At 41.9% G+C, this 24595-nt stretch overlaps 1 protein-coding gene across 6 annotated transcripts in view; it reads left to right on the top strand.

The window, feature by feature from the left end:
* The window catches only part of KCNH1 (potassium voltage-gated channel subfamily H member 1), a 452274-nt gene that overhangs the window by 354665 nt on the left and 73014 nt on the right, over window positions 1–24595 (top strand). For 5 of the 6 annotated variants that reach the window (XR_012432717.1, XM_074035584.1, XM_065541211.2 and 2 more), the window contains one exon: window positions 1282–1478. Coding sequence is in view for 5 of the 6 variants with exons in the window: in XM_074035584.1 (XP_073891685.1) it covers window positions 1282–1478 (197 nt within the window). In the remaining variant the exon portion in view is untranslated. Of the gene's footprint in view, window positions 1–1281; window positions 4027–24595 lie in introns of those variants that run through there. The other variant, XM_074035590.1, reaches the window with a different exon arrangement.

The raw sequence follows: 24595 nt of genomic DNA, 5'->3' as shown, positions 1-24595 counted from the left end.
GTAGGAAGAATATCCCTAGGTGTGAAAAGCAGATGGTTAAAGACGACTGATAAAGCTTTGACCCAGAATATGGCTATATGGGATTAGTACTTGTCTTAATTTGGGCTTCTATAACAAAATACCATAGACTGGGTAACTTATAAACAACAGAAATTTATTTCTGTCAGTTCTGGAAGCTGGAAGTCTGAGACCAGGGGCTGGCATTGTCAGGTTCTGGTGAGGGCCCCCTTCTGGTTTGCAGACTGCCTATTTCTCATTGTATCCTCACATGATAGAAAGAGCACAGGAGAGCTCTTAGGAGTCCCTTTTATAAGGACATTAATCCCATTTATGAGACGCTCCACCCCCGTGACTTAATTACCTCCCAAAGGCTTCGCTTCCTGATATCATTGCACTGAGGGTTAGGATTTTAACATATGAATTAAGGGGGAGGGGCACACACATTCAGTCCATAGCATTATTCTATTGACTTATTAAATGTATTCTTGTGGAATGCTAGGGATAGAGAGGATCCTGGAGATGCCATTTATATAGGGCCCATATTTTAATACCACCAGGAGGACATTTAGCAAGGGTAAGGAACATGCTCTGGAAGGAGGTATGGGAGAGAGGATGAGAAAGAGGCACCATACAAACATAAACCTTAGGGTGGTGGACACACTGTGGTAAGGAAAGAACTCTGTCTGACTTCTTGCATGTGAATCATCCCAGAGAGAGACCTCTCTTGCTCATTAGATCGCTGATGAAGAGTCCACATGCTCCCTTAAATATTCACCTCTCAGTCACACTAGTATAGACCCACCACAGTCTACCTCCGTTCTTTCTTTCTGCCTATAAATATTGGTTGAGCTCCTACCATGTGCAGGCACTGTGTTATGTGGATGAATAAGACACATGAGCTATCAAGTTGAAAGACATGCAATAAACCAGTGAACAAGTAATATAATGAAAGATTATGATTAGTGTTATGGGGGAGAAAAGGGGTGTGATACAGAATAATGGGCGTGTGTGTCCTGTTTTGGATAGGATGATCAAGATAACCCTTCGAGGAGGTGACATAAATGATTTCAAAGTGATTAAACTTTGGCATGTGTTAACTGCTACTTAAACATTTCTTAAACTGCATGTTGTTAAGGTTCACGTTAAAATAGTGTTTCCCTTTTCTGAGCCCAATCTGCAGAATGCTGAATGGACAGCAGTTCTGGGGAATAGAGGGAAGCCAGCTGGATGGGGAGACCTCTCCTGGCCAACACGTTCCTCATGACCACCTTCTCTCCTTAGGAAAAGGAGACGTGTTTGGAGATGTGTTCTGGAAGGAAGCCACCCTTGCCCAGTCCTGTGCCAATGTGAGGGCCTTGACCTACTGCGATCTGCATGTGATCAAGCGGGATGCCCTGCAGAAAGTGCTGGAATTCTACACAGCCTTCTCCCATTCCTTCTCCCGGAACCTGATTCTGACATACAACCTGAGGAAGAGGGTGAGTTAAAAGTTTCAGTTATTTTCTACAAAGAACAGTCCCTGTGCACTTTGGATAATCACTGTGACCAGAAAAGTCCCTTTGCTGTTTATTTAAGTAGAGTAATTGGTTCTAAAGAGGTTCTGTTTGTTGTTTTCTCTGCGGGGCTTTTGCTATAAAATGGAGGAGAGAGGGGATGTTGCTAGATTAGAAGATGGATCCATTTTGGTGCAGAAGGGATTTATTCATGTGTGTGCTGGGGGCAGGGATGTGGCTTTTTTTTTTCCCCTCATCAATATCTAGACCTCCTAGCATTTTGAAAAGATGAGTAAAGCGTGAGGTTGCTAGTCAGCAAAATGGCTCTGTGGGGCCACTTAATTACTGCAAACTGAATTCTCTGCGGTGACTGGGATTTGCTGAGTAGTGTGAAGCCATTAGCCTGTCAGCTAGTAATGATAATTTTTTAACAGATATGAAAATGACTTAGTTGGGTCCAGAGAATAAGAGAGACATGGAATTTGTTTGTCTAGAGAATATTTTGCATGCAACTGCCAACTAAACTGGTTGAGAAATGATTGGTGGTTTAAGAACCAGAAGATTTTTCACCTTAAGTTGTTTCTTCCACTCTCAAATCATCAGAACTGCTCCATCTGTCTCTGTGAGGATTAAAGTATTGGTCTCATACTTTTGGGGTTTTTACGACAGATTTTCTTGCACTTCATCTCTCTAACTCTTTTGGTTAAAACAATAATAAGATAGCTCTGCACCTGGAGAAATCATATGGAAAGGTTGTCATAGGAATCTTTCCTAAAATGACTACTTAATCTTTTCCCCAACCTGCTTCTTGTCTCATGGTTCCTATTTACATTGTCTAATTTGTCCTGGGAAACCCTGGCATCAACGTTGATGCTGCTTTTCCCTCTCTGAAGCCTCGTGTTACTCATCAGATCCTGTTGGTTCTATTTAAGCTCTCAAATCTAAGTCAGTACTTTGCCTTCATCCTCAAGGCCCCCACAGAATTCTCAGGACACAAAGCTCTTCATTAAAAACCTTCCTCATGCCCTAGCTGGATCATGCAGTGGGCTCCAAATTCACCTTCCTGCCTCATGTCTGCCCTCAATGGAGTGCTTCCTTCTTATGGCTGCTTGACTAACCTTAAAAATCTGATCTGTCACTCTCCTACCTGATGAAAGGATATTATCTGTACATTTCAGCATGGTGTATGTGGTTGTCCACATCTGGCCCAAACTTAACCCCTGAGCCCTGACCTCAACTTCTCTCTATGCCCACCCTTCCCACCCGGAATTGCCACCATGAGAATTCCACACAGTTCTCCAAGCACATGACACCCCTTCAGAGTGCTGTGTCTCTGCCTGCTGCTTTCCCAACCTGGAATTCTTTTCTGTATGTGACAAACCCCTGTTAGCCCTAAAAACTGCTGAAATGTTTACTTTTTTATTCATCAAACCCAGTATTGTACCAACTGAACGAGACTAGACTTATAAAACCCAATGATACTCAGTTCCCTATCTCCAGGAACCTAAAGTCTAATAGAAAAGTTAACACAAGAAAGATAATTGCGTAGAAGATGGTAAGTACAGTGATTGTGATTTGAACAAGGTTTTATGGGAGCATAAAGGAGGCGGACAGCTAAAGGGAGTCAAGGATTAATTGTCAGGGGTGATACCTGAGCTGAGTCCAAAGAACGAGTTTGCCAAACAGAAGGGACTGATGATCTACTGGGAGGGGCAATTTGCACAAAGTCTGGAGAAAGGAAACAACCCTTTGTCTTCTAAGTCCAATGCCTGTCACTGGGCTACCCCAGCAATATTCCTCAACCTGTTTTAAATCCCTTGGACTATCTTGTGGGTCCCTGCACAGAGACCTGTGAAGGCAAGGGCTTGGTGCCTTAGTATCCTCAGTGCATAACCAAGTGTGGGGTGCCTAGAATTAATAAAAGTTTGAGAATGGCAAGGAGAAACAGATGGGATCTCTGGGCCTCAACTTCCACATTATAAAATGCAAGATTGTGGCGAGATGGTTTTTATAGTTCTGTGGTTTGAAACCCAGCCATTTAAATTCTAGTGGAGGGTGGGCGGTGGTGGAGAAATGTGCATCCAGTGTTCTTCCTGGTTGATCTGTTGGTTGGGAACATAGGATGCTTGCTGGTGATACATTTAGCCAAGTGGATTCTCTTATAGTCTATTTTTTGATGTATTCCTTCTTTCTGTGAAAGCAAGTTGATTATAATCAGCTTTCAGTGTTGCTGATAATATAGGTTGAAAAAATACGCAGTTTGGGTTATTTGGAGGAGTAATCTTCTTGGAATAATTGTGGCTCAAGTAAATCTGTCTTTAAAAAAAACACAAGAATGACAACAAAAACAATGACACCTCAGTGGTCAGGTTTTTTCTATAAGTACAGAGTGATAGCTCTGCAGAAGAGAAGACTCAGGGGCTACATATTTGAAGGGCTGTTGTGGAGGAGTTTTTATAGCCACAGGGTACAGAGGAAGAACCAAAATTATAGACAGATTTTGGCACAGTATAAAAAGTCTTTTGAAAAAAAATCAGAACTCCCAAAAAAATGAAATAGGCTGCTTTGAGTGTATCAAGTTCGTTATTATGAGGGTACTTAGGCATCTCCTAGGTACCCATACTCAGAAACATTGTGGAAGGGACTTAGGCAACTGTTGGAGAGTCAGACTAACTGACCTGCAAATTTCCTTCCAGCTCTGAGTGACCATGTATGAGTCCGGTATGGATCCAAAGGAATTTTAGTGAAAGCCTTTGTGTAAAGAGGTAGCCATTCTTTTTTGGAAAAAAAAAAAAAAGAGGCTTGTCATTTTGGTATTGCCATTGTAGTCTCTTGTTGTGTCCTTCTGAGAATTAATTTGTAGTTACGTAGGGCATGGAAGACAAGAACATTACATGCATGAATTATTCTTGTAGCTATTTTTTTTCCTGGTAAAGTGAAGTGTATTGTTGTAGCTGTTTCTATCTTGGCAAAATTAAGTGTTTTATTTGCTAAGATTCTTGACAACAGAGTGCCTTTGACGTCTGTCTGGGGAGTTGCTTGATCTTGCAGATCTTCTCCAATGTGCAGTAAAGACTCTGAGCTGGAAGATGACTTGGTAACCATTCAGTCTCTTCCCTACTTCCCTAACATCCTCATTTCACATTTTATAGAAAGGTCACAGAGCTGGGTTGGTAATGAAAGAATTGGAGCCAGAAGTGACACCTTGACTAAAGCCTTCCTGATCACAGCTTCCTGTCCTACTCTAGCCTCTGTATTCTAAGCCACATTCCTTTTCCCCTAAATCCAAGGGTATAAACATCACCTAGCTCTCAGCTCTGCTCTTGGAACCCAACTCAGAAAGAAACTGTTGATTTCCTCCATTTCCTCCAAAGCCACATGAGGGCACAGACAAGGATGAAAGAGACAGAACCTGGAGGCAAATCCAGCATTTTGACCTTTAGTTTTTCTTGCTTGTGAGGTCTGAGCCAGGTGAGACTTTGGTCTGGGTCCTGCTTCTGCCACTTATTGCTTCTATAATTCTGGATAAGCTAAAAAAGTTTCCTTTCTGTAAAATGGGGTTGATGAAAATGTCTAACTTGTAGGGTAGTTGCAAGCATTAAATAAGATAATATTTGCAAAGCTCACATGAGTGCAAAGCTACATAGCGAGTGCTCAATTCATTTGTGTGTTATTGTTATTTTGTTCCATCCACTTGATTGATACCCTATTCTTTATTATCCTGTGCCTTTTGAAAAGTAAAAAGAAGGCAGTTCCTCTGCCTTTGTTCACGCAGGGTTATTGCCCTGCACAATGTTCTGTAGGATAGGTGTTAGCCGTAGGTTCTCTGCACCTCTTGCAGCAAAGGAGGGATCAGTCACTCTGAGAAGTGGAATCCATTGCTGGCCTTGCTGCCTCTCCAGCTCCTGCCAGTGAAGAGGTCAGCAATTGCCCACCGTTTTGGCCAGTTCCATTCTTGGAGGGAAAAATCAGGCTATTTTGAGATCTTAGGTCAGTTAACAGGGAGTCTAGAGGGAAGCACAAAAGAAAAGCATAGCATTATTGTTTCTTCTGAGGGAGGTGGCTTGTGGCTCTTCATGAAAAGAAGGGGAATTAGAGCCTTCCTCATCAAATCCTTGGCTCTCTAGGGTGCCAGGTCTACGTGCATTTTCCTCCAGGCCTGGTTTCATCTTGTATCTGTAATCAGAGCTTTGCAGACTATAAACAGTAAGTTATTACCAACTCCAGATATTGTGCAAGCTACGTCACTGTATCAGTATGTGTATGTCAGCTTATTACATCTTTGGAACAGCCTCATGATATTACCGTATCATTCCCATTTCTCAATTGAATAAACTAGGACCCTGTGAGGAAGAAAACCCCTTTTCCAAGATTGCCTGGTTAATAAGTGGCAGATTCCAAACCTGGCATGTGCTCTTCTGGCTAAGCAGTGTCACATTCTGTGGCAGCCTCAGTGAAGTGTGGCTCTCAGCTCTTCCCATATTGGTATTCTTTGGCTTCTGCATTCTACTCTGTTAACTTTTCAGGGGAGGCTTGTGTTGTCTCCTAAGTATCTTTCTCCAGTGGCCTTTGCCACCGCCAGTACACTCAGAAACATGTATGGTAAAACCACAGTAATACCCCAGGTTGGGAGATGTGACAAATTTCCCCCTTGTAGTGACAGGGGCACAGCAGGTAGCTGGGTGTGCTGGGTGTGGGAAGCATGACATGTTTCGCTTTGGTTAGGCAGCGGGTTAACCCAGCCATGCTGTTAGTAACTCACTAGAAAGGGCAGTGCTTTGAGTCTAAGGACTAGGTTTGAATACTGATTTGACTGCTGACCAGCTATGTGCCTTTGGGCAAGTTACTTAACTATTCAGAGCCTCAGTTTCTTTGTCTGTGAGAAGGGGCAGTACAAGTCCTTCCTAATTAGGTTTTTTACATTTTATGTATTTATTTTAAGTTCTGAAATACATGTGCGGAACATGCAGGTTTGTTACCTAGGTATATACATGTGCCATGGTGGTTCGCTGCACCTACGACCCATCATCTAGGTTATAAGCCCCACGTGCATTAGGTTTTTGTCCAAATGCTCTCCCTCCCCTTGGCCCCCACCCCCCGACAGGCCCCATTGTGTGATGTTCCCCTCCCTGTGTCCATGTGTTCTCATTGTTCAACTCCCACTTATGAGTGAAAACATTTGGTGTTTGGTTTTCTGTGCCTGTGTTAGTCTGCTGAGGATGATGGTTTCCAGCTTCATCCATGTCCCTGCAAAGGACACAAACTCATTCTTTTTTATGGCTGCCCTAATTAGGTTTATTGAGAAGTTTACATACAGTAAAACAAACAAAAAGAAAAAGTGACACAGTACCTGTAGGAACCACTCAATACATACTTTTCCCTTTCTCCTCCCCACTGCCCATCCCCTACTTCCACCTCCAGTCTTGGAGGTTCTGAATTCACACTTTGTTGCCCTTGGTTTATAACCAGCCTTATTTCTTTACTCAATGTTTCACTTGGGCTGTACTTTCCTTTCAACCTGAGGTAAGGTTTCACTCCCCAGGTCCTAGGGAATTACATTCTCCTTCTGATCATTAGGACAGTAGAAGTAATGTACCACAATTAAATGATGTACTGCAGACAAGCAATTAGGTAATTAACAGCAGTCAGTGCATGGGATAATTGGCACGTAGGTAATTGGGAGGGCGGTTCTCATTCTGTGTGTAGGGCTTTATTTTTAAAGCCAATATTGTTGTGTATTGAGTTTGTTTTGTGCAGTGTTTGTTTATATTAATTTGTTCCAGGATGAATTTTTTTTTTTTTTTTTTTTTTAGTTTGGTTAAAGCCCCAACTTAGTGAGTTTGGGAGGGAGCTTGGGACTATAGTTACTGATGTTTTCAAAGCTGGGCCCTCCTAATGCCTGTTTTCTAAAACTGAGGTTGCCATAGTGAACTGTCTTGAATACCATATGTACATTTCTAGCCCACTTTAACCAAAGAGCATTTTATTCTGGAGAAGAGAAGATGAAAGCATTGAATGCTTGGAGAAAGCTCTGCTCATAAGTGGCAGTGGAAAGCTTTTCAATTTTCTCCCTGAACAAATTCCTGTGGAAGGTTGGTAAGATGGAAAGAAAGACCTTAAAGCTAGGTACTTAAAAATGTCATCCACTTCCCCCCTGAATCATCATAGCCTAAGTTTTAAAAATGATCTCTGCATAGCCCATATTTTCCTTGTCATCCCTCCATATGTGGGCTTCTGTGAAATTAAAATCATCTATTAGTCTGTCAAGCCAAAAAGATAATAAAATCATGGTGTTGGAATTAGGAGTCGGGGGAGGGGGAGAGATGATGTGAGTGACATGACCATAATTCTTTCAGAACAACAAACCGTAAATCAAAATCAATTTCCGTTTTCCTCAAGAGGATCAGTGAGCGATGTTAGGGACCTGTGCAGTCTTTCATGGGTCCTCAGGTGTTCCCCAGTACCCCAAGAAACATTTAGCAGAACTCCATCTTGATGCTGGAGGTGGAAGATAATAAAAGTGCTCCATGCTTCATTATGTATGAATTAGCTTAAACTGTAGTCTGTCAGGCTATGTCTGGCTATTTTTAAGGAAGTTTTAGTGAAGTTTAATGAAGTTCTGGAATGAACGTGGGCTTTAAAGCTAGATCTTCACATCCAGGCTCTGCCATTTGCTAGCTGGGGCAGGGGGTCAGGATGGGTGGCATTGAACAAGTACACCTTGTTGTCTTCCGTGGATCTACACTGCCTACCCCAAATGGTAGTGATGGGAAAGAGTGAGAAAGTGCCAGGCACATTGCCTCACATGTGGTAGTATACAGCTGTGTTACTTCCCTTCCATTATTCATAGCAATGGGGGCAGCAGAGCAAAGAAAAATAGGAGCCATAATGGTTTGGCTGGTAGGATAATCATGTGGAGGTACTAGATTGGTGGTTTAAAATGTGGATCCTGCAGTCAGAGTATTTGAATTCAAATCCTGGCCCTATTTAGTGACCTCAGGCCAGTTACCTAACCTCTTTAGGCCCTACTTTATTCAGGTATGAAATAGAGGCCTCAGCACCATTCTTTGACATAGCAAATTCTCAGTGTTTGTATGGCTATCATTATGATAAAGAGGATGCTGATAATGATAAGGATGATGACAATAAAATCATCAAATGTATTACTTAGCTTTTCTGGGACTTAGGTCCCATTAGGTGCTAAAAGTTTTTAAAAAGAAGTAATAGGCTGAATTTTAACATCTAGAAATCTCCTGAACAGAAAATTCTAAAATTTGAGGCTGACCCCCTCAAGTAGCCCCAGAGATCCAGGTGGTTCATCAGTGAGGTTTGGTGAAGAATGGCTCTGTTGGATTCAAAATGGATCTGATTCCTCCTATAACAGAATGAATGGAGGGAATGGTAGAGTCAGGCATGGAAGAGAGGAAGGAGGAGGAAAGTTGTAATTTATCTTTTAATACTCATCAAGTTACTTGATGTACTGTTACATACAGTGTTTACCACAAATTAGAAAAGATCTGGCTTAGTTTAGAAGAATATAAGGTTAGTGCAGTCTTTTGGAGGAGAGTAGCGTCCTTAATAATAATTTCTTAGGTGTATGTAATTGAAGCATAATAAGGGTAGTGCTCATGGATCCTAGATCAGAAGTTCATCCTCAAGTGAGCAAGTTGGCTTCTTGCTGTCTTAGATGTGTAACCCAAGATTTCTCATTCATGTGTTCCCTAAAATTTTGAATTATATCTGTAAGTATTATCTATTATGAAATACCTGTTAAAATCCACCAGAGCTAGTGTTTTACAGAGCACATTTAGGAAGCATGGTCTAGATGTTCTTTAGTATCTCTTCCAGCTCAAATGATCACTGACCTGTGGAGCAAACAGGTCTTGCCTCTGAAACATCTGAAACAGAAGCCAAATATATACTCCGGCAGTTGGAATCTCTGTCACCTGGTCCTCAGTAAAGTCCCAAACAGAGATTACTGGCAGGGTCTCCCCAATTTCTAAACATCTTCCTCAACTCAGCTCCCCTCCCACCTCTTACAAATGCCCAGTGGCCCACTCATTTTCTAGTGAATAGCCAGTCATATTTTCAAAGTGCGTTTCGCTTGTGCTAATGTTAGAAGGCTGTCAAAGGATGTTTTCTAACTAGCTTCAAAGTTCCTCCTTGCAAGTTACTTTCTCATTCTTTCTTTGGCCCAGTCAAATTTCACATTTCTAACTCATCTGCCATGTTGTTTGGGCTTCCTTTTTCCTATTTAAGTGTTCCTTCTACTCTTAAAAATGTGCCCTGTGGTTCTGAGCATGTCCTTATAAATTTTGACAGTAAGTTATGGAGGTTTTTATTGTAGCCTTTGCTTTTGGTAAGCAGAGTCAGGATTTGAACCCAGGCTGCCTCTCCTCTGATAACAATAATTACCTTATAAGATGTTAGATGAATAAAAAGAAATGTTAGTTCTCCTCCATTTCCAAGGGGGATTTGAATACCTGCATATGAGCTCACATATAGAATCTATCCCAGACCAAATGTCCATGCAGACCATATCTGGTATAATATATGTCAGAGGTCCACGCTGTTTTGGTTTATCTCGCTGCAAACCTTGTTGTTGGCAGTTTACTTCTTACTAATGTCACTTAATGGTCCTTACCCTGCCTGTGCTTAACTTAGATTTCTAGATTGAAATTTTGAATTTATAATGGGACCCTGCTCCATATAGCTTCTCTTTAATCTCTCTAGTCTAGATGAAGCCCCTTGTCTTTTAATTCAATTAGCAACAATCACCTCTTTGTAGTTCTCGTTGTATTTCCAGTTAACTTTTTTTCCCGAGATGGAATCTTGCTCTTGTTGCCCAGGCTGGAGTGCAATGGCGTGATCTTGGCTCACTGCAACCTCTGCCTCCCGGTTTCAAGTGATTCTCCCAACTCAGTCTTCTGAGTAGCTGGAATTACAGGCATGCGCCACTGTGCCCAGCTAATTTTGTATTTTTAGTAGAGACAGGGTTTCTCCATGTTGGCCAGGCTGGTCTCAAACTCCTGACCTCAGGTGTTCCTCCCAAAGTGCTGGGATTACAGGCATGAGCCACCCTACCTGGCCACACTTCTCTGTCTTGATCAGCTCTTTTAGAGCTTGGTACAAAGCAAATGTTCAATAATTCAATGAGTCAATCCGTCAACCAACCAACCAACCAACCAACCAACCAACAAAAATATACAAATCTGCCAACGAGTATTGGGCATGTCCCTCCATCTTATTACTGCTATATATTCTTCTGTTCTTCTTCTTTTCTGAGACAGAGTCTCCCTCTGTCGCCCAGGCTGGAGTGCAGTGGCGCGATCTTGGCTCACTGCAACCTCCATCTCCTGGGTTCAAGCAATTCTCCTGCCTCAGCCTCCCGAGTAGCTGGGATTACAGGCGCCCACCACCACGCCTGGCTAATTTTTTGTATTTTTAGTGGAGACAGGGTTTCACTATCTCGGCCAGGCTGGTCTTGAACTCCTGACCTCAAGTGATCCACCCACTTTGACCTCCCGAAGTCCTGGGATTACAGGCATGAGCCATCACAGCTGGCCTATTGCTGTATATCTTAAAGCCTTGGCTAAAAGAGTAATCTTTCCTTCTTTGTCCTTCTGAAGCTTTTCCTATATATTTCATAGCCCATTCCCCGTTTTTTCTCTCCCCCGGGCCCTGATTGTGGAGGTCTCTCAGCCTCTGCAGATATCACTGGTGCCAGCATAAAATATAATAACCATCCCAATTTATTGTCTCATCTGCCAAGTGTGTGCTAACGCCTTTACATGTATCCCACTTAGGTACTGAGGCCAAGATAGGTTAAATAATTTGCCCCTGATCCATTAAGCTAATTGGAGTTAGAATTGCAGCTCAAGCCTGGCAGTCATCAAGCCCATACTCTTTTTGCCGTTGTTTGTTTTATTAAATTTTAGAATCTGAGGGTATGTGTGCAGGTTTGTTACATGGGTATGTTACGTGATGCTGAGGTTTTGGTTTCTGGTGATCCCACTATCCAAGTAGTGAACATACTACCCAGTGGTAGATAGTTTTTTAACCCTTTCACCCACCACCATTACCCCCTGCCCAGTTTTGGACCCTTCCGTACCCCCACCCCCAGTTTTGGAATCCCAAGTATTTATTGTTCCCATCTTCGTGTCCATGTGTACTCAATGTTGAGCTACTACTTATTAGTGAGAACATGTGGTATATAGTTTTCTGTTTGTGCATTAATTCACTTAGGATAATGGACTTCAGCTGCATTTATGTTGCTGCAAAGGCCATGATTTTGTTCTTTTTAATGGCTCTGTAGTATTCCAGGTGTATATGTACCATAGTTTCTTTATCCAATCTACTGTTGATGGGCACCTGGGTTGGTTCTATGTATTTGCTATTGTGAATGGTGCTGTGATAAACATATGAGTGCAGGTGTCTTTTTTGGTAGAATAATTTATTTTCTTTTGGATTTATAACTAGTAAAGGGATTTCTGGGTGGAATGGTAATTCTATTTGTAGTTCTTTGAGACTTTCCAAGCTGTTTTCCTCAGGGGCTAAACTAATTGGCATTCCCACCAACAATGTGTAAGCGTTCCCTTTTCTCCCCAACCTCACCATCTGTTATTTTGTGACTTTTTTTTAACAATAACCATACTGACTGGTGTGAGATGGTATTCTTTGTGGTTTTGGTTTGCATTTCTTTGATGATTAGTGATGTTGAACATTTTTTCATGTTTCTTGGCCACTTGGATGTCTTCCTTTGAGAAGCATCTGTTCATTTCCTTTGCCCACTTTTTAATGAAGTTATTTGGTTTTTGCTTATTGATTTAAGTTCCTCATAGATTCTGGATATTAGTTCTTTATCAGATGCATAGTTTGCAAATATTTTCTCCCATCCAGTAGGTTGTCTGTCTACACTGTTCGTAGTTTCTTTTGCTGTGCAGAAACTCTTTCATTTAATTAGACCCCAATTGTCAAGTTTTAATTTTGTTGCATTTGCTTTTGAGGGCTTAGCATAAATTATTTGCCTAGGTCAATATCTAAGAGGGTATTTTCTAGATTTTCTTCTAGGATTTTTATAGTTTAAAGTCTTACATTTAAATCTTTAATTCATCTTGAGTTATTTTTTGTATGTGGTGAGAGGTAGGGGTCCAGTTTCATTCTTCTGCATATAGTTAGCCAATTTTCTCATATCATTTATTAAATAGGGTATTCTTTCCCTATTGTTTGTTTTTGTTGACTTTGTCAAAGACCAGTTAGTTTTAGGTGTGTGGCTTCATTTCAAAGTTTCTATTCTGTTCCATTGGTGTATTTGTTTTTGTATCAGTACCATGCTGTTTTGGTTACTGTAACCTCATAGTGTACTTTGAAGTTGGATAATGTGATTGCCTCCAGATTTATTCTTTTTGTGCAGGATTGCTTTGGCTATTTGGGCTGTTTTTTTGGTTCCATATGAATTTTAGAGCAGTTTTTTCTAATTCTGTGAAAAAAAAAAGACATTGGTAACTTGATAGGAATAGTGTTGAATCTGTATATTGCCTTGGGAAGGATGCACATTTTAATGATACTGATTCTTCCAGTTCATAAGCATGGAATGCTTTTCTGTTTATGTTGTCTATGATTTGTTTAAGTAGTTCTTCTCATAGAGGTATTTTACCTGCTTGGTTAGATGTATTCCTAGGTATTTTATTTTTGTGTGTGTGGCTACTGTAAATGAAATTGCATTCTTGATTTGGCTCTCAGTTTGCACATTATTGGCATATAGAAATGCTATTGAGTTTTGTATGTTGATTTTGTATCCTGAGACTTTCCTGAAGTCATCAAATCTAGGAGACTTTTGGTCTTTAGGGTTTTTTAGATAGAGAATAATGTCATCAGCAAAGAGATAGTTTTTCTTCTTCTTTCCTATTTGGATACCCTTTGTTTCTTTCTCTTGTCTGATTACTTTGATTAGAACTTCCATTACTATGTTGAATAGGAGTGATGAGAGTGAACATCTTTGTTTTGTTCTAGTTCTTAGGGGGAATGTTTCCACCTCTTGTCCATTCAGTAGGATGTTGGCTGTGTGTCTGTCATAGATGGCTTTTATTATTTTGAGGTGTGTTCCTTCAATTCCCGGTTTGTTGAGGGTTTTCATTATAAAGAGGTTTTGGATTGTATTGACTACTTTTTCTGCATCTATTGAGATGATTACATGGTTTTTGTTTTTCATTCTGTTTATATGGTGAATTACATTTTTTGATTTGCACATGTTGAACCATCCTTGCATCCCAGGAATAAAGCCCACTCGATCACAGTGAATTAACTTTTTGATGTGCTGCTGGATTTAGTTTCCTAGTATTTTGCTGAGGATTTTTGCATTTATGTTCATCAGGGTATTGATCTGTAGTTTTCTTTTTTTGTTGCGTCTTTGCCAGATTTTGGTCTCATAATGATGCCGATTTAGTAGAATGAGTTAAGGAGGAGTCCCTCCTCCTCAAATTTTTAAAAATAGTTTCAGTAGGACTGGTACCAGCTTTTCTTTGTACATCTGGTAGAATTTGGCTGTGAATCCATCTGGTCCAGGGCTTTTGTTGGTTGGCAGGTTTTTTATTACTGATTCAATTCCATTACTCACTATTGGTTTGTTCAGGATTTCTTTTTCTTCCTGATTCAATCCTGGGAGGTTATGTGTTTCCAGAAATTTATCAATTTCTTCTAGATTTTCTAGTTTGTATATGTAGAGATGTTCATAATAGTCTCTGAGGATCTTTTATATTTCTGTGGGATTGGTTGTGATATTTCCTTTGTCACTTCTGGTTGTGCTTATTTGGAGCTTCTCTCTCCTTTGTTAATCTAGCTAGTGGTCTATCGATCTTGTTTATCCTTTTCGAAGAACGAACCTTTTGTTTTGTTGATCCTCTCTATGGTACTTGATCATAGAGAGTACCATAGAGAAATGCAATTTCATTTACAGTAGCCACACACACAAAAATAAAATACCTAGGAATACATCTAACCAAGCAGGTAAAAGACCTCTATGAGAAGAACTATAAAATACTACTTAAATAAATCATAGACAACACAAACAGAAAAGCATTTCATGCTTATGAACTGGAAGAATCAGTATTTTTGGTCTGTTTCATTTAGTTCTGCCCTGATTTTTGCTGTGTCTTTTCTTCTGCTAGCTTTGGATTTAGTTTGTTTTTTCCTAGTTCCTTTAGCTCTGATCTTCGGTTGTTAATTTCAGATCTTTCTATCTTCTTGATACAGGCATTTAGAACTATAAACTTTCCTCTTAACACTGCTTTTGATGCATCCCAGAGGTTTTAGTATGTCGTGTCTCTATCTTCATTTGTTTCAAAGAATTTTTTAAAATTTCTGCCTTAATTTTGTTGTTTACCTAAAAGTCATTCAGGAGCAAGTTGTTTAGTTTCCATGTATTTGGGTAGTTTTAAGAGTTCCTTTGGAATTGATTTCTATTTCTATTCCATTTTGATTTTTGATTATGATTTTGATTTTTTTGAATTTATTGAGACTTGCTGTATGACCAAGCACATGGTCAGTCTTACAGTATGTTCCATGTGCAGATGAGAAGAATGTATACTATTGTGGTTGTTGGGTAGAGTCTTCTGTAGATGTCTATTAAGTCTGATTGGTCGAGTACCAAATTTAAGTCCAGAATTTCTTTATTTTTCTGCATTGATTATCTGTCTATTGCTGTCAGTGGGATATTGAAGTCCCCCACTATTATTTCATGGCTGTCAAAGTCATTTCTTGGGTCTAGAAATAATAGTATTATAAATCTGAATGCTCCAATGTTAATTATATATATATTTGGGATAGTTAAGTGTTCTTGTTGAGTTGAATACCTTTATAATTATGTAATACTGTTCTTTGTCCTTTTCTACTTTTGTTGGTTTGAAGCCTATTTTATGTGATATAAGACCAGCAACTCCCTGCTGTCTTATGTTTTCCATTTGTGCAGTAGATCTTTTGCCATCTCTTTACATTGAGTCTGTGGGCGTCATTACATGTGAGATGGGTCTCTTGAAGATAGCAAAAGGATGAGTCTTGTTTTTTTTATCCAATTTGCCACTCTATTTATTTTAAGTGGAGCATTTAGACTATTGACGCTCAAGGTTAATGTTGCTTTGTGAGATTTTGTTCCTGTTGTAGTGTTGTTGGCTAGTCTCAATTCTGTCATTGCTTTATAGGGTCTATGGGCTATGTGCTTACACGTACTTTTGTGGTAGCAAGTATCATTCTGATATGGTTTGGCTGTGTCCCCACCCAGATCTCATCTTGAATTCCCTTGTGTTGTGGGAAGGATCTGGAGGGAGGTAATTGAATCGTAGGGGCAGGTCTTTCCCTTGCTGTTCTCATGATAGTGAATAAGTCTCATGAGATCTGATGGGTTTATAAAGAGGAATCTCCCTGCACAAGCCCTCTCTCTTTGCCTGCTACCATCCATGTAAGATGTGACTTGCTTCTCTTTGCCTTTTGCCATGATTGTGAGGCCTCCCCATGTGGAACTATAAGTGCATTAAACCTCTTTCTTTTGTAAATCGCCCAGTCTCGGTTATGTCTTTATTAGAAGCATGAAAACAGCCAAATACACATTTGTTTCCATGTTTAGAACTCCCTTAAGTATTTTTTGTAGGACTGGTCTGGTAGTGATGAATCCCCTTAGCAATTGCTTCTCTGGGAAAGACTTTATTTCTCCTTTGTTTATGAAGCTTTCTTTGGCAGGAAATGAAATTCTTGGCTAGCATGTCTTTTCTTCAAGAATGCCAAAAATGGTCCCCAATCTCTTCTGGCTGGCAGGGTTTCTGCTGAGAAGTCTGTTCTTAGTCTGATGGTTTTCACACTAATACTATGAAAGGGTAATATTATAGTATTACCCTTTATAGGTAATATGACCCTTTTTATCTAGCTGCCTTTAAGATTTTTTTCTTTCACATTGACCTTGGATAGTCTGATCACTATGTGCCTTGGAAATGGTTGTCTTGTATAGCAGCAGTTCTCAACCTTTTTGGCACCAGGGACCAGTTTTGTGGAAGACAGTTTTTCCATGAACTGGGGTGGCAGGGATGGTTTCAGGATGAAACTGTTCCATCTCATAAGGAGTGTGCAACCTAGATTCCTCACATGCACAGCTCACAATGGAGTTCACGCTCCTATGAGAATCTAATGCCACTGCTGATCTGACAGGAGGCGGAGCTCCGGTGGCAGTGCTTGTTCACCTCCTGCTCATCTCCTGCTGTATGGCCCAGTTTTCAACAGGCCAGGGACTGGTACCAGTCATGGCCCCAGGAGTTGGGAACCCCTGTTGTATAGTATTTCACAGGAATTCCCTAGATTTCTTGTATCTGCCTGTTGACCTCTCTAGCAAGATTGGGGAAATTTTCCTGAATTATGTCCTCAAATATATTTTCCAGGTTGCTTACTGTCTCTTCTCTCTTGAGAATGCTAAAAAGTCATGTATTTGGTCACATTACATAATCCCATATTTCTTGAAGGCTTAGTTCATTTTTTAAAATCTTTTTTCTTTATTTTTGTTGATTCAAACAAACAAATTTGGGTTGATTCAAAGGACCTATCTTAGAGTTCTGAAACACTTTATTATGCTTGGTCTAGTCTGTTGTTAAAGCTTCCTACTATATTTTGAAATTCCTGCAGTGAATTTTTCAATTCCAGAGCCCTGTTTCATTTTTTCTTAATATAGCCATATTGTCTTTCAAATCTTGGATTGTTTTTCTGGCTTCTTTGTATTGGAATTCAACTTGCTCATGATGTTGTTGGGTATTGGTCTTTGCCATCCATGTCCTGAATTCTATGTTTGTCATTTCAGACATTTCATTCTGGCTCAGATCCATTGCTTGGGAGCTAGTGGGGTCTCTTGGAGGTGACAGAACACTCTGGATTTTTTATTGCAGTGCTTCTTGCACTGGTTCCCTCTCATCTGAGAGAGCCAGCACTCCTCCTTTATATATATATATATATAGTGTGTGTGTGTGTGTGTGTGTGTGTGTGTGTGTGTGTGTCTATCATTTGGATAGGTTTGGATAAAGCTTCTTGATTTTTTAATTCTTTTTTCCCCTTGGGGTATGACAGTGGTATATATTGTGTTAAGCAACTGCTTCATTTCTGGGAGCTTTCAGGGCACCAAGGCTCTGTATGAGTTCCATGGTTGCACACATTTTCGTGCTATGGCTTCTCACACATTGCTTATTGTAGCAATGTAATTTTTGTTTGGTGATGAAATTCAGGCTGCAGTCTAGTAAGTGGCTTAAGAGTAAGAGCCGGCAGTTAGGGGCAGGGACAGAGGCAAGGGAGAAGCATGAAAAGCACCACCTCCCAGTGTGCATTTGTCTTCACTGGGGATGGATTCACTAGAGAAGCCTGAGAAGTGGTTTCTCTCAGCCTATCCTCCCTGAGCCCCAACAGAAAGAGCCACTGCTGAGTCCACAACAGTGGACTGAGGAGGTTGGTGGAGGATGATATATTATCCCCTCTCCAGGTCCATTTCCAGGCTTTGGTGGTGCTCCCTTTAGCAGCGGACACCACACTCACATTTTCTTTGACTCAGTGGGGACTTTAATGGGCTGTGCTTCTCACTTCTTTAAGGGTAGACTGTGCTTGAGGTTAGATCTCCAGGGGAGTGGGTTCCACCTCCCTCTTCCTCCTCAGCTGGTAGGCCACTGTCCCCCAACTGACCAAGGGAGCAGGCTGGGGCGTCTGGTAATGGCATACATAGACTGGTTCCAGGTCACAAAGCTGTCTCTGGCTGCAAGTCTTGGTGCCTGGGAGAAACCTTGGCTTCAGCTACTCTCCTGTTTCTGTCCTGAGATGGGAGAGAGTCTAATTCCAGCACCTACTGCTGGCGCACTCTCCACACTTGCCACTCAATTCTGCCTTTGGGGGCCTTTGTCCTGTCCAGAGCAAGCACTCCAATCTCTGGGCTGAAACTAAAATGCCTGCTTTGACCTCCACTTCCAGGTCACCAAACAATGTCTCTAAACTCTCAAAAAGGCGCCGTCTGTGGACTTGTGACTAGAGCAGGTAGGGCCCCTCTCAGGTGAGTAGCATAGGCAAGAAGCTGTGGGGAGTGTGGTCTGCTTGAGTCTCAAGACCATGCTCTTGCTTTTGTGCTGCACCTCTTCCAAACAGTGACCTCATTTCTCTATCCTAGTAGAGCTTCTCTAGGTGATGGGTCCTCAGTAACCCCTGGAGGAAGCTGTCAGCCCAGTGTTGGTTTTGGAGGCTGCAGCATGCCCTGTGTAGCTCTTTAGTAATTCTGTTAGAGCAGCAGGCCCCTGGCCACTGCCTAAGGGTATCCGGGATCTATGGAGCCACCACCGGGCTTGATAGCTGATGGTATTTGCATGATTGCTGTTTGTTCAGAGATGGAGGAAGGAGATGCAAATGAGTTTGCATAATTAAACAATGGAGCAGAATGAGACTGAATGATCTTCCTGACAGATGGCTATTTGGCATGTGGCTCTGCTATGGTACCACTGAGGTAGCATAAAAGTCTGGTGATAGTCTATGACAGGAATATTCAGAGCTGCAGTTTGCTTCTGTTCATCATGAGAGGTCAGAGGAATGACCTTCAGCTCTCAGTTGAGTAGCCAGCTTGACTGGAGATTTGTACCTGGGCAGAACCTGAAGAGTCAGGGAGTAGCTTAGAATATGGCCAAAGCTGGGCTGGGATGAAGCCTTAAAGGAAGAGTGGGAATATGATAACCATGAATCTAAGGCCTTTTCTGGCCATGGGAATAGTTAGGAAACTCTTTGAGGGAGTAACTCTTGAGCTGGATCTTGATAGAGGGGTAGGAATTTACCTGACTAGAAGAGAAACCCAGTCCCTTCTGTGTACTCCTATGTCCCTTATTATGGACAGGGCACAGAGATGGTTGATTCAAATGCCATCATTCATCAAGTCCCATGGTGGCTCCATAGGGCCCAGATACCCATAACTGGTAGCCAGTGGCCTGCTGCTTTAATGGAATTACACATGAGATAGACAGGGCATGCTGAAGCCTCCAGATTGATCACTGGGATGACAGCCTCCCCCTGGGGTACAAAGGGCCCATTGGCCAGGACTGCACTCCTAGGATCAGAGAAATGGAGTCACTATTTGGAAGAGGTGCAGCACAAAAGCAAGATGATTGATTAGATGGCTCATACTCAATCAGGAAGGTGCCTTTTCCAGGATGGGCTGATGTGAGAACAGCGAATCTGAATTGCTAATCAGTAAGAACCTAGGAAGACAGCCTCCTGAGAGAAATCACTATCTAGCTTCCCCACCCCCCAAATTTGTTTCTAGCTCCTTCCTGACCTTGTTTTACCTAAGAGAAGGCTGCTTAAAGACACCAGAATGGAACTGTCTCAGACTTTCAGGGTAGGCCAACCTTCAGGATTAGCCTTTTCTAGAAGTGTCTAGGGACCCCAAGGACAAGTGGATCAGTATGGACTGGGAAGTAACATTCCCAGGGGGCCACCAGTAAATTCACTATCCCTTCCATCCTAATTCCCACTGTACCTGGCAATGTTATAAGGTCCCAGTAGCTCCTCAAACTTTTCTCTTCCCAGACTTTTACAACTATCTGACTGTCCCTGAGCTGCCTATAGTAGCAAAGGCCAGTGTATTTTCCATGATAGATTTAATTTTTTAAAAACCTCTTGTAACAGGCAGCATACTGAAGATTGTGCCTTATCACTTGGAGATCTCTTTGCAGACAGCTTCTGTATTCTGCTGTATTTCGTAGCACACTTCTTGCAAATGCTTAAAGCAGTCATGAAAATAACTTCTGGTTGACAGAGTATGATTTTTTAAAGGAGGACATTTGTTTGTGTTATAGCATCTAAAACCCTGCATTCCTCAGGCTGGAGCACATTATACACAGGACACCCCCTATTGATGAAGTGAAACTGCATCCTAACTCTATCAGAAGATCTCTGTAACCATCTGGATGAACCAAGATATGAAGCTGGGTTCCAAAGACTGTAAGCAGGGGGAGGGTTTCTTCAGGCTATGGGACAAATCCTATGGCAGATGGCCGTAGGTGGAAGGATCATATATGAAAAAAAAGAGAACACCTGTAGAGTTAGGAAATGGAGTTTAAAATATTGGAAATCTTGACAAAGAAAAGTACACCATGAGGGGCTCCGTAGCTAGCAGCGTGCCATGCAGTACACTGGCAACCTCTCCTTCTCTAAAGTCACGATTTCAAGCATTTTTGCAGCAGAAATGTGATTTAACTTGGTTTCAGAAAAAACAATTATGAAATTATTATGTAAAGTTAAGGATGTATGAATAGGGCTGCTTTTCTCTCATAATGTTCTCTCTTTGGTTTTCACTTCACTGTGGGGAGGACTCAGAAAATTTGCTGTGAGTGGAAGCCACTTTCTTTTGCCCTAGGAAAGTGGGGATCTGGGGAAAGAATTGGGCTAAGGGAAAGAAAGGGGCACTGAGAAATAAAGGCAAAGCGTACTCATAATTGGAGATTTCAGGAAGATGAATGGATTTTGCAGAAATATTTATGGAAGGGAGGAACCTGGTATCTGCTCTGCACAGTCAAACTTCTTGCCCAGGGAGGCGGATGCCTTTGCAAACCCCAAACTGTGAGCTGGGCTAGAAGAAAACCCAGGGAAGGGCTTGCATGCCAAATCCAGTTTTCCCAGTCCTTCTGCCTCATGGCTGGATGAACGTAGCCACAGAGTGGCTTTGTTTAGCTATTATGCTGCATGTTGAGGCAGTTGGAGAGCTGCCAGGTTTTTCATCCTGGGCTTTGTGTTAAAGCACTTCCTAATTCTTCTCTGACATTTCTCTCAGGTTAGAACCTGAACAGGGGTCCTTTCAGCTCTAAGCTTGTTGGACCAGTGCTGGAGGCAGCTCCTAATTATCTGTGGTTATGAGCAACAAAACTCCTTGGATTCTCTCTATAAGTAATCATTTTAAGCACCTCTTCCATTTCCACCAGCCCCACCTAATCTGTTAGCAAAGCTGCATTCTGTGCCCACAAGCAGGGGCAGCCCACCCCCACCCCGACCTTTCTGTGCTTCCTACTTCCCTCTCTGCCACTGCTGGGGACTGCTTTGCATGCACAGGGGGCACAGAGGGGACTAAAGCATAAGCAGCTGCCCCTTTGTCATTGCATGAGCTTCGATTACTAATGTCGCCTTCTGCAGAAGCAGGCCCTGTTTGCACTTGTATCATGCATGCATGCTCGTCTAACACGAATGGCTGGAAGTTTGCTTGCTTTCCTCATGGACTGTTGTGTGCCAGCAATGTTGCTGCTGCTCTGTGTGTGTGTCTTTGTGTGTGTCTGTGTGTGTGCCTGTGTCTTCTTGTGTATCAGGCCTTTCTTATGTTGCTATAAAGAAATACCTGAGACTGGATAATTTATAAAGAAAAGAGTTTTAATTGGTTCATGATTCTTCAGGCCGCACAAGCGTGGTGCCGGCATCTGCTCGGCTTCTGGGGATGCCTCAGGAAGCTTTTGCTTGTGGCGGAAGGTGAAGTGTGCAGCAGGCACATCACATGGTAAAAGCAGGAGCAATAGAGAGAGTTGGGGGAGGTACCACATACTTTTAATCAAGCAGATCTCACAAGAACTCACTATCATAAGAACAGCACCAATCCATGAGGGATCCGCCCCCATGACCCACACACCTCCTACCAGCCTCCACCTCCAACACTGGGAATTACATTTCAACATGAAATTTGGGCAGGGAAAAAAATATCCAAACTATACCAATGTGTTAGCAGCATTTCCTCCTATCAGTGATTAGTCTTAAGAGTGGCAGCCAGGGAGAAGAAGGTTGGTTAATCCACACAACCATTCCTTGGATCCAATCATCCCAAAAGTTCTGTTTCTTGACAAGATGGTGGTGTTTTCAGGTCAGGTCTACTTGGCTTGGGAAGTATTTTTTTCCCTTTGGGTCAAAGATAAAGATTAGTCTGATATTTGTAAGCTTGAAAACCCTACAAAGTGTTATGTCATGTGGTGGTCAATTGTTATTTGTGTATTTTTGCACTATATGGAGGGTAAATGCCCCCACTTGGGCCCCTGGCTTGAGCACAAAATCTTTAAGAATTATAATGGCTGATGTAGGGGTGGAATAGGGCCTGGGGAGAATAGAAAGTACATGTAATACACTTTGAGTGCAGAGCCTTTTGGATCAGGGACCTTTTATGGTGTTTGCAAATAATCCATGCCTACGACCCCCCAGTGAGTTTACCATGAGTTATTCATGATCCTGAGTCTTTGGCCGAGGAGACAATAGGTGCACCTCCACTGAAAGAGTGGGAAGCCGTGCATCCAAACACCTGGGCCCTGAGCCCAGGAACAAGTATCCAGGACAGACCCTGCTTCCTCCCCTCACCAAAGCCGAGGACAACCCCATGGGGAAGCTGGGCTACTTGGCTTTCTTAGGCTGTCAGTGGCTTCTGACTCCACGTTTCAATCGTTTACTTAGTTTCCACTTTATTTAGTGTCTTTTCCATTATTTGTGTGTGTCCTGTATTGTTCAGAAGTCTCAGATTTTCCTCATCATTCTTGAACTTCCTGAGGAAAAGAAAACCATCATGTTGGTGGCTACTTGAGAGTGGTACAAACTGTGATATCTCCCTCCCATGTCCCACACACACTTGGGGAATCCCCAAATTATTGGTTTCCTATGACTGTTATAGCAGATTATCATAAATTTGGTGGCGTAAAACAACATAAATTTATTCTGTCACACTTCCAGAGGCCAGAGATCAGAAATCAAGGTGTTGGTAGGGCCACACTTCCTTTGAAGGCTGTAGCGGGGAACCCTTCCTTGCCTCTTTCAGCTTCTGGTGGCTCCTGGTGATCCTTCGCTTGTGACCACATCATTCCAATCTCTGCCTCTGTGTTCATATGGCCTTCACCCCTGTGTCTCTCGGGTTCAAATCTCCCACACCTTTCTCTTTTAAGAACACAGTCACTGGACTCAGGGCTCACTCTAAATGGAAGATGATTTCATCTTGAGCTCCTTCAATTAATTACATTTTCAAAGATCTTACTTCCAAATGAGGTCACATTAATAGGTACCAGGGTTTGGGACCCTGGTACATAAGGATCCTTGGAGGGGTTTGGTGAGGAGACACAATTTAACCAACTACACACCCCTTTCCTCCTCCTCCTCCTCTTTCCTCTTTTTCTCCTCTTTCTCCCTCTTCTCCTATTCTTTTCCCTCCTCATCCTCTGTTCTCTTTTTCTCATTTTCCACCTCTTCCTTGAGTACCTTGAAGCCAGCACAGGAATCTTCTTCTTTTGCAGAGAAGATTCTTATGTAAACTGTGTTTCTTCTCCTCAATAGTTCTTGGAAGAAGGTCCAAGTATTTGGTTAATTGACAGTTTCTTTGACTCTCAGAGTAAAATATCAGTTTCCTTTGCCTTCTCATGAAGCGCACCTCCCTAGAACCCAGTGGAACTCTGCTTGACGGAGAGATTCACAAAGCACAGAGGACATCAGGATCTCAGGAAAGAGATTTGTGTTAGACATTAGAGCTTCTGGCTGCCAGGAGTTATGAGCTGGTGGTAAGTGATACCCAAGGAGTTATGGACTCTCCTTCATTATAGCTGGTTAAGAACGATCTTTTGTTGACTTTCAAGCTCAGACCTCTGTCCTTTTCTTGTTCTAAAATCTTCGATGATTCCTTACAGCCTTGGAGTAAAATCCAGACCCAGGGATCTTCTATAAACTTGTATTTCCGGTTGCAGTTCAGATTGTATCTTCATTATTTTGCCTGATACCTTCGCCCCCCTGGGCTACAACAGTTACAGAACATGCAGTGTACTCTCTTCTGCATATATCTTCTATTGAAATGTCCTTCACACTTCCTTACCTCCTCCTGTCAAAACCCAATCCGGCCTTTAAAATCCAGCTCAGATTCTGTTTTCTGCTTGCAGCCTTCCTCAGTCTATATCCAGCTGAATTCTCTCTCTCCTCTAATTTGTGTTTCCATGGTGTTCTGCTTATCCTTTAGAGCAGGTATTACCCATGGTTTCTTTTTTTTTTATTTTTATTTTTTATTTTTGAGACGGAGTCTCGCTCTGTCGCCCAGGCTGGAGTGCAGTGGCACGATC

The sequence above is a fragment of the Macaca fascicularis genome, chromosome 1, assembly GCF_037993035.2.
Source record: "Macaca fascicularis isolate 582-1 chromosome 1, T2T-MFA8v1.1".
NCBI lineage: Eukaryota > Metazoa > Chordata > Mammalia > Primates > Cercopithecidae > Macaca > Macaca fascicularis.
Note: the sequence above shows the minus strand (reverse complement) of the source record. Positions and strands in the feature narration are given on the sequence as shown.